The sequence below is a fragment of the Venturia canescens genome, chromosome 11 (assembly GCF_019457755.1).
Source record: "Venturia canescens isolate UGA chromosome 11, ASM1945775v1, whole genome shotgun sequence".
NCBI lineage: Eukaryota > Metazoa > Arthropoda > Insecta > Hymenoptera > Ichneumonidae > Venturia > Venturia canescens.
Window position 1 is genome coordinate 4554729 of NC_057431.1, and position 10768 is coordinate 4565496.

Sequence of the window (10768 nt, forward strand, 5' to 3'; positions counted from 1 at the left end):
GGCGAATCGCTTCATTCGCAAAGTGCCAAAGAAACACGTCGGCTTCCCGGAGCTACCCACGTAGACTAAAATCATGCCAAACGAAAGAAAAGAAAAGGTAAAAGAATTATGTTCCTGCATAAAGACCTACCGCAAACCTTCTCAATTCCTGGGATAATCATTTTTCGGACCCCACATTTATAACTGACATGTCAATTTTCGGTACAAATAATTCCTAAAAAAGATCAAACTGCCTTTGTATTCTCAAAGTCACGTTGGAATTTTACAAGTTAATTCAATTCAATTTCATCCACCAAATTAAAATCGTCACAATGACTGAGAATTCGAGATATTTTTTCTTGATATTTTTCGAAATTTAGAAAAAAAAAAAAAATCCACATTTTGGGAGAATCAATTTCGAATAAGAGAAGAATGAAGGAGAAATTCACTTTTTTTTTTGTTTGGAATTATTCATCAAAAGCTTGCAATGTTATTTGATCGTCATACCAACATGATTTTTCATGCATAACAAACTTTTCTATGAAACAAATTAGATATTTGAGTAAAGTACTGGAGCTTCAGAGTAACACTCTGAAAATATCCATACTTAACTTCACAGTGAGGGTTCTTTCCGCAGAATATCCATCACGCTTTCAAATCCATTTCCAGTGGTTTTTCTTCAGCAGGTAAATGCTGCTTCTGTCTCTAGGAATCTTCTCGACCCACCTGTCGATAAGGGAGAAACTTTGTGACCGGTCGTCGGCATGGTGAGAACTGCAGCAGAAAGTTGTTGGCGAGCGATAAATTCTGATCATCGATCGCTTCAAAGATTCCTACTTTATTGGACGTCTGTTTCTGTAAAGTCGAGGATTCACTCGGTACTAAAAATGACAAAGTTAAGGATGTTTGGTACAAAGGTCTAAATAATTAAAAATTGATCAAATTTGGTGATAATGTTCTTCAACATCAAGTGCGAAAACACAATTTTTTTCAAAATTTTCTTTTGCTTAGTTATCGAGTAATTACGCATTAAAGCAGATTTCTTATGCCCGGAAACGCTATGCTTATACACGTGAACTTTAGTGATCAATTACTCGATAACTGTACAGAAGAAAAATCTTAAAAAATTTGTATTGGCAAATTTGGCACTAAAGAATATTTTCACCAAATTTTATAAAATTCTGATCATTTTGAAATTTTTTATGTTTTTAGCATGGTTTAGCATGGCAACATTGTAAGCCTGTACCAAATATCCTTAACTCACCAAGGACCGATCGCACAGTGTTTGTTTTCCTTCCCATCCCGTTAGGACTCTTTGTCGCAGACGATTTGGAAATCTGCCTTCATCAAAGTAACAGCTTTTCTTCCAGATTTCTCGCTCCATTATGAGTGTTCAATTTAAAAAAAAAATTGATTTTAGGCTTTTCATAATTTTTTTAATGAAATTTTTTTTAGACTTTTCGTGATATGATCAGGAAACAAGGGATCATCAATGTACTTGTTCCAACCTTTTTTCCCCAGAAGAATTTTTGAGATTTTTATTCTATTTGAGAAAAACTCTGCCTCGTCTCGATTTTTTTTTCAAAATTCTTATCGAGAACCAAATGAATTCAATGATTATAACAGTTTTTCTTCTCGTCTCCACGTCTCACTTCACGACCCTCCTTTGTCATTCAGGCCCCGGATTCCAGCAAATTGTTTCTTTTATCGTCCGGCTCCCCTGTAAAGGGATGAAATCGAATTACAGAATCCACATACGCGAAGTTGAGGTGAAATAATGAAAAATTGAACTCCTCACTTTTCATACGTATTGAAACTCGAAACCAATTAGGTAAGCAAGAGAGAAATGAAGAAAAATGCTGGTTTTCGCAATGGTACAAGAATTCAAACTTCTTAACAATTCACCCCAAGGATCGAGTGTTATTTTACAAAATAATACACTTTATCATCCAACTTTGATGATAATCAACAGCAATTGATAGCAGGAGACTTTATTCTCATTGAATTTCATAGATTGATGCAATTTTCTCATAGCATAAGAATATTGATTGCTGGCAGTGGTAGAGAAAAGCTCATTTACATGCATGGTTGATTTCCCAAGAAACGTGTAGCGTTGTAATAGAGCAATAATAGTGAATTTCGTTCTCGAGGGGGCTCGAGTTGCAGTGAGAATTTTTCTGCAACTTTGAAAAGCGGCGGATCAGTCGCTCGAGATCCGTAGACATGGTACGTCAAGTGAGTCTCGAGGAAGCATTCAACTTTACGAGATTGAGCGTTCGTCTCGTGTGTACTTGGCCACCATCGACGACAGCAACGAAATCCAAAATCATTCAGGAGAATGTAGCCTGGTGGATTTCGTTTTTAAGCGTCTTTTGCCTCTTGATCCCACTTTTGGCATCGATCCAAAAATACTATTCGGATCCGATCGTTCTTACGCAAACGATGTGTTTCTGTTCTGCTTGTGCAACGATCATTATGAAAACCCTGGTTTTGAGAATAAATCGAGATGAATGTCAGGTACGAATTTGAATTGTGAATTTTTTCGACTCCAACCCGATTGATGCACTCAATCCAGGATTTGACTTTTGTTCAAGTACATGATCAGCGAGATGGAAGAGTTTGTAAAAACTTGTGAAAGTCACGAGCGACGAGTGCTCCAAAGTTACGTCGACAAATTATGGATGTTTCACGGGATAATTTCGTTCATGAATTATCTCGCGTCCGTACCAGTGATTTTCGGTCCATTCGTTTTCCCTGATCAAGCGATGCCGACTGCCGCGATCTACCCGTTTTCCATCGAATCCGGAGTCCTCATGTACCTCGTTTTCATCCACCAGTCCATCGTGGGACTTCAGACCTCAGCAGCTCTTACGATCGATTGTCAAATGGCAGTGATCATGTGGTTCGCTGGTGCGAGGCTCGAAATTCTTGCTCAGGAAATCAGTGACTCTCCCAACGTCAAAGAGTTTCGCTCGTTCGTCAAAAAGCATCAACGACTCGTGGCCTACGCCGAACGAGTGTCCGGCACCATGTGCTACACTGCGCTCATCACTACAGTCGTTTCTGGTGTCGCTTCTATCATGTGCTGCATGCAGTTTGTTGGTGTAAGTGCATCCAAACAATTGTACACTTGGATCCAGATTTAGAATAGAAATTCTCCAATTTATAATCCAGAATATATGGCTATTGTTTCAAATCGGAGCTCCGCCTCAAAAAATAAAATTATTAATTGTTTTTAAAATTATTAAAATCATAGTGTTCAGGAATTAGCGAGGTTTTGGTGCCGGCGAGCGCTCGCTGGCTCGGGAATTTGGGAAACGTGAGACAATGGGCATTTTCGTGTTCTAGTTCTCACGCTCCCGCGGGCGTCGGCACGTAGGGTAGTATGGAGCAAAATGGACACTTAAGGATTTAAGCAAGTTTCATTGATGAGCATATGGTCTTTCAACTATTTTTGAGTCCCAAAATTGATGCCCAGTCCTTGTTTCCCGAATTTCGTAAAAAAGAAAATTCGGGGCAAAACGGAAACAACCCCTTAGAGGCATAAAATTCGAAAAACCGACATTTTTCGAAATACAGCTATTCCAAGCGACTACAAAAATACAGTGCTCATCGCACGCGGGACATTATCGGCTACAATCTGATACATTTCTTGGGACCTTTTATCATCGGATTCCTCATATATTTCGGGATTATCTTTCGGGCCAATTATTCATTGGCGGGATATTCCTTCATTGTTTCTTTTTATCATCAACATCAAATAAAGAATCATCCTTTTACACATTTTACACCCGACCTGCATTGCGTCATTTATTTTCCCACCAACACCAGATCTTCACGCAACACATAGAAAGCATGAAAATAACGAAATTATAAAAAGTATAATAATAAAAAAATAATTATAATTTATTGAAATTAAATGGTAAAAATATTTCGAGTATTTGCTGTGCGATGTTTTTGGCAGAAAATGCGAAAATGACAACCGGATTCGACGAGTGCATAAAAAACCGAAAATTTTTATTGCAGAATCAACCATTGATGGTCCAAATGCAGTTTGGTCCCGTAACGATCGTTGGTTTAACAAATCTCATGATCTGCACTTGGCCGGCAGAAAACATGATAAAAGTCGTGAGTATTCTGCAAACGATTTCTGATTATTTGGTTACCGGGAGCCGTAACGTTGCGCGTTTCCATACTGCAGTTTTGGTCTTGTTTTAACTCAAAAAACATTACGATTAGTGCAATCTGATCGGAACTGCTGTTTACAACGCTCCGTGGTTTGACATGTCACCAGAACAGACGAAAGACATTGTCATGATATTACAGAGATCGCAGCAACCTGTTCAAGTTTCCATCGGTGGTTTCCTTCCCGCACTTTCCTTTCGGTTTTACTCCTCGGTAAGACCGAAAAAGTCTCCGAGTATTACGATATCTCAACGTATTGATAGCTAACGAAGCTTTTTCCGATTTCAAGTTTTTGTCGACTGTGTTTTCCTACTTCACGACTCTTCGGCTGGTCATGTCGGGTGATGAGAAATAATTCGTTGACTCAGTGTCCTGACGCCTCTTGATCGACTTTTTCTACTTTGTAGACTTTGATACTACGAAATATACTCAATGTGAAAATCACTGATTAAATTCATTTTGAGTGGTCCGAGTCTTTTTTCCTCCTAACCATTGCCGAGCTTTGCTTCGCTGTGCTTCCGGCTCCCTAAAAGTTTCAATCGGTTGTAAAATTCCAAATTTTGATTAGAATTCAAAATCGATTGTGACCCTCAGACTATTTGTTTAAATTTTTATACTTTTCAACTTTCATGCAAATGTCAAGACAATGCGGTCGATGTAACAGCATAACGAGTCTGCTGTCTCGAATAAAATTTATAGGGTATCATTTCAGCTCCGAAATTATTGCTCAAATTGAACTTTGCATAGCTGTCAGAGTTCCCTCAGGCCTTGAACTTCTCTCTGACTCGAGATAATACTGCATTGGTACTAATTCATAGTAATTACAAGCAGGAGGTTCGGCTCCCAAAGAATTTAAGCGTAATTGCATGGAATTTCGAGAAAAGTGTTACCCGAGAAATAGTGTTGGAATAATGACATAGAATTTTCAGAATTTGCACATTCGTTGGTAGCTTCCATAAGTATAATTGGATGATGAGTCTCGTTAATAATGGATTAACAAGCGGGTGAGTGGGGTTGGAAGTGAGAAGAGCTCGGGAGGGTTGACCAGTCGTTGAAGAGCCATCGCCATGGTACAAAGAGCGAGTGTCGAGGAAGCGATAAATTTCACGAGACTGAGCGTCCGTCTTGTGTGCACTTGGCCGCCATCGGGGAGTGCAACTAAATGGGAACTCGCCAAGGAGGATTGTGCTTGGTGTATATCCTTTTTCAGTGTTTTTTGTCTCCTGATACCTCTGATTAATGCGATTCCCGAGTTCATAACGAATCCGATCGTTATAACCCAGACAATGTGTTTTTGTTCAGCTTGCGTTATCATTATTATGAAAACTCTAGTTTTGCGATTGCATCGAAAGAAATTTCAGGTAAAAAAGAACATTTTTTCACTTTTGTCTCTGGATTTCTATTGTTTTTTTCGTTATTTTTTGATTTTCCATGCAAGATTCTCGTCGACGAGATGGAGAAGTTCGTACAAACTTGTTCCGAACGGGAGAGACGCGTTCTCCAAAGTTACGTCGACAAGTGTTCGGTCTACCATGTGATCATATCATTTATGAATTACTTAGCGAGTATTGCAATGATTATAAGTCCATTCGTGATTCCTGATCAGAAGATGCCAACTGCCGCGGTCTATCCGTTCCCCGTCGATTCCGGTGTCCTCATGTACCTCGTTTTCATCCACCAGTCCATGGTCGGACTTCAAACTTCGGCTGGTCTGACGGTCGACTGTCAAATGGCAATGATGATGTGGTACGCGGGCGCGAGGCTCGAACTGTTTGCCGAGGAGATAAAAAGCTCTCCGAACATCAAAGAGTTCGGTTACTTCGTCAGAAAACACGAACGACTTTTATTTTATGCTACTCAAGTGGCTGAAACCATGCGCTATGTCGCTTTTACGACCACTTGCGTTTGTGGTATCGCATCAATCGTCTGCTGCATGCAGTTGGTCAGTGTGAGTACAAACGGAGTTTCATCGCTCCAGCGTCCCCTCGGGTTTACCCATTTTTCTAAGTCTGTTTTTCCGTGCATTTCTCCTTGAAAGAATCAACCGATTTTGGTGAAATTACAATTCGGACCCGTGTCCATAGTCTGCCTCACTAACTTGATTATTTGCGCTTGGCCAATTGAGAATATCGTCAGAGTGGTTCGTATTCTTGAGTTCATGAATTTTGATTGATGAAATTAAATTCCACTAGCAATTATTATTATCTATTTATTCTTTTGAAACTTTTTGGCGTTTAGTGCGATTTAATTGGATCAACTGTTTATGACATTCCATGGGTCGACATGTCGCCCAAAGTGTCTAGGGATATAATCATGATTCTGCAAAGATCGCAACGACCCGTTCGAGTCTCCATCGGTGGTTTTATTCCTGCCCTCTCATTCAAATTTTACACCTCGGTAAAAAGTGTTCATTTTAATAAATCATTGCGATTCGTAATGATTATTGTTGTTCTCATAATTAATGATCGACTTTTTCTTTCAAGTTTTTATCATGCGTTTTCTCCTACTTTACTACTCTTCGCCTCGTCATGTTGGGCTCATCGTAATGAAACAGATTGAATTCTTACACAGTCAAATTCTTACATTATATAACAAGTTTACGTCGTGCTACGACATCAACGTTCTTATCAGAGTGAAAAAATTCTTTTGGAATTCTCGACCTCTCTGTGTACATATTTATTTTTCATATACGCACATTCCGTTCCTACGTCATTTATTTTTAGCCTTGGATTAGTATGTACAATTCTTGATTCCTTTACAAATCTACCAACTTACCGATGAAAACGAATTTTTATCAATTTTACTAGCTTACAGAGTTCATTTCATTCAGAGAAACGGTTTTTTAAATCTCAATTCAAGCAGATGATCCGCAATTTCGACGTATTCATTCAAGGGATTCGCAAATCCTTGAAATAATTGAATCTTGACCTTCCAAAAAGGTAAAAACTCGACATAGAGTAAGTTTTAAGCATCGTGCTTCTTGAGCACCGTGCATCTTGACCATCTTGAGAAAGCAATTTGCAAATTTCAATTTGCAGCGTCTTTCTGTTTCTTTTGGTAACACAAATAAAAATGATTATAAAGTTAACCTAGAAAACAATAGCAATTCTAGTCATGAATAGTATTGCCTTATATGGTATCTGATAAGTGTGATCATCATATTTTTCAGTTGTTCAACGAGAAAAGCATATTATTTTTTTGATTCCCTTGGAAAAGTACAATTTTGCAATAAATATGACATTATATTATATATGATGCAATAAATATGACATTATATTGCAATATTTGATATTATATTTAATATCAAATATGATAAATTCTGCAAGTTTCGGTCCAAAAAAAAAATTCACTTTTTCGGGGGGTCGCTTCGCTTTGTCCCACTCTTCCCTCCCTTCTGTGCGAATTCTAGCGTTCACGAAAACCAACACGAATAACCGTTCTTCTTCCGAGCATGATTGAATTATGCTTTTGTTTCTTACCTCGGAATTGTCAAAAAAAAAAGTACTCGATGTGACGACGACATGGATGTTTTGTCCTGGTCATCAAACTCCTGCGAAGACATCTAGCTTCAGACTACTGACTTTCTTCAGGGAGACGCAAACTCTCCAAAACCATTTTCTCCCACTTGAAACAGTTTTACATTGGTGCTAGTTTGTATGATAATAATGAACAACAGAAGGTTTCATTCCCACCAAGTGTGTAACGTTGCCAGCAATTTTCGAAGACGTGTCTGATACGGGTGGGGCTCAAAAGTTAGAAGGCCTAGAATAGCGAACTTTTGAGCCCCATCCGTCTGATACTTGGTGGAAAATATCGATCGTTGATAATCAACAGGAGACGGTGGGTGAAAACAAATTTTAAATGCTGCTGCATTCTATCCTACAAAGTATGCAATAACGGTGTTGCAATAATAACATGGAATTTTCAGTCGTTGTACCTTCTCGTTGGTACGTTCCATAAGTATAATTGGATAACGAGTCTCGTTAATAATGGATTAACAAGCGGGTGAGTGGGGTTGGAAGTGAGACGAGCTCGAGAGGTTTGACCATTTGTTGAAGAGCCGTTGACATGGTACACAGAGTGAGTGTAGAGGGAGCAGTGAATTTCACGAGACTGAGCGTTCGTCTCGTGTGCACTTGGCCGCCATCGGGAAGTGCAACCAAATGGGAACTCACTGAGGAGAATTGTGCTTGGTGCATTTCCTTTTTGTCTGTTGTTAGTCTCTTGATACCGCTGATTAACGCAATACCCGAGTTCATAACGGATCCGATCGTTTTAACTCAAACAATGTGTTATTGTTCAGCTTGCATTGTCATCATTGTGAAAACTCTCGTTGTGCGAATGCATCAAAAGAAGTTCCAGGTAAGAAAAAAACTTTTTTCACTGGCTTTCTCTGACGGTCTTGTATTTTTTTTTCGTTATAACTCGATGTTCTATGCAAGATTCTCGTCGACGTGATGGAGAAGTTCGTACAGACTTGTTGTGAATGGGAGAGTTGGGTCTACCACGCGATCGCATCATTTCTGAATTACATTGCTACTTTTGCAGTCATTATAAGTCCATTCGTAATTCCTGGTCAGAAGATGCCAACTACCGCGGTCTATCCATTTCCCACTGATTCTGGTGTCCTCATGTACCTCGCTTACATTCACCAGTCCATAGTAGGATTTCAAACTTTCGCTAGCCATACGGTCGACTGTCAAATGGCAATGCTGATGTGGTACGCGGGCACGTGACTCGAAATTCTTGCCGAGGAAATAAAAAACTTTCCGAACTTTAAAGGATTCAGTTACTTGATCGGAAAACACGAACGACTTTTATTTTATGCCACTCGAGTAGCTGGAGACATGCGCTATTGCGCTTTCACGACCACTTGCATTTGTGGTATCACATCGATCGTCTGCTGCATACAGTTGGTCAGTGTGAGTACAGACAAAGTTTCATCGCTCCAGCGTCCCCTCGGATTAACCTATTTTTCTGACCATTTTTAAAATCTGATTCTCCGCGCATTTCTCTTTGAAAGAATCAACCGATGTTCGTGAAATTGCAATTCGCACCTGTGGCCATGATCTGCCTCACTAACCTGATTATCTGCATTTGGCCGATTGAGAATATCATCAGAGTGGTTCGTATTCATGATTTTATGAATTTTTAAAATCAAAGTAAATTTCACTAGCAATCATCGTTAATTTATTCTCCTGAAACTTTGGCGTTTAGTGCGATTTAATTGGATCGGCTTTTTATGACATTCCATGGGTCGACATGTCGCCCAAAGTGTCCGGGAACATAATCTTGATTTTGCAAAGATCGCAACGACCCGTTCAGGTGTCCGTCGGTGGTTTTATTCCTGCTCTCTCATTAAAATTTTACACCTCAGTAAAAAATGTTTAATTTTTAATAAATCATTACGATTCGTACTGATTATTACTGTTTGTATTATAAACGGTCAATTTCTTTTCTTTCAAGTATTTATCGTGTGTTTTCTCCTACTTTACTACTCTTCGACTCGTCATGTTGGGCTCATCTTAATGGAACCGAATGAAACACACGTAGTTCTTGCATCTGTAACGAATTTACGCTGTTCTACGACATCAACGTTCTTATCGGAGTAAAAAAAATCTCTTAGAATCCTCGGCCTCACAGAGTAGATATTTGTTTTTGTTCACGCAAATTTCGTTCCTACATCATATATTTTCAGCTTAGAAAAAATACGTACGATTTTGAAATTGTTTACGAATCGACGAATTCACCGATGAAAATTAATCTTTCACAATTTTACTAGTTCATGGAATTCGTTCCATTTAGAAACGCAGCTTTTTCTCAATTCGTATAAAAAAACTTTGATTGTATTCGTTCAACCGAGTGATTTGCAAATTCTAGGAATCGTTGATTCTCGACCTTTTAAAGTAGGTTATGATTACTTGGATTTTTTCAATTACTTCCAACTCCAACTCGAAGCATGCAGATGCCAAGATTCCAGATTACTGTTGACGAACACCGTACATTTCTAACATTCACAAAATCACGAAAACATATTTTCGAGTAGAGAAGTGGACAACCGGACTTTGTATGGACTCAACAACTGTAAACGAACAAACAACTGTAAAAAAATCCCCACTCCAGCAAGGCCGTCGTTGCGGTGTCGTTTCACAGTAGCTTGAGTAGCTTCCTCCTGTACCGCACTCGCCGTCTTGAAAACAACGCACACAGATACAAACGCGAAAAAGAATTTCATTTTTTTACAACACCAAAACCTACGGCATCATTTCAGTGAGCTTTTCAAGCACTTGAATTCCCATATTTCTTTATAAGAATACAACTCAATTTGGTTGAATTACGTTTTTGTTTCTTAACTTGGAATTGTTAAGAAAATGCACTTGATGTGACGATGTGATGGATGTTTTTTCCTGGACATCAAGCTCCTGTGAAGAGATCTAGCTTCTAACTATACTGACTTTCCTCGGACTTGCGGAGCTTGGGAAACTTGCGGACCGGGGCATCTGCAAGTTCCCCAAACCCATTTTCTCCCACTTGAAACAGTTTTACACTAGTGCTAATTTGTGATAATGAACAACAGCAGGTTTGATTCCCACCAAGTGTGGGA

General features: G+C 39.0%; 2 protein-coding genes and 1 pseudogene across 2 annotated transcripts; all 3 read left to right on the forward strand.

Annotated features, from left to right (window-relative positions):
- Window positions 1–2202: 2202 nt before the first annotated feature.
- LOC122418302 (odorant receptor 43a-like) lies at window positions 2203–4588 on the forward strand. The gene is made up of 5 exons (XM_043432442.1): window positions 2203–2496; window positions 2574–3083; window positions 4006–4107; window positions 4219–4377; window positions 4454–4588. The coding sequence occupies exons 1-5, from the start codon at window positions 2203–2205 to the stop codon at window positions 4517–4519; spliced, it is 1131 nt and encodes a 376-aa protein (XP_043288377.1). The 3' UTR covers window positions 4520–4588.
- A 643-nt stretch (window positions 4589–5231) lies between these two features.
- Window positions 5232–6429, forward strand: LOC122418215 (uncharacterized). Its single transcript, XM_043432320.1, has 3 exons — window positions 5232–5525; window positions 5603–6112; window positions 6203–6429. The coding sequence occupies exons 1-3, from the start codon at window positions 5232–5234 to the stop codon at window positions 6335–6337; spliced, it is 939 nt and encodes a 312-aa protein (XP_043288255.1). The 3' UTR covers window positions 6338–6429.
- Window positions 6430–8232: 1803 nt separating this feature from the next.
- Window positions 8233–10022, forward strand: LOC122418374 (uncharacterized; annotated as a pseudogene).
- The last annotated feature ends 746 nt before the right edge of the window (window positions 10023–10768 follow it).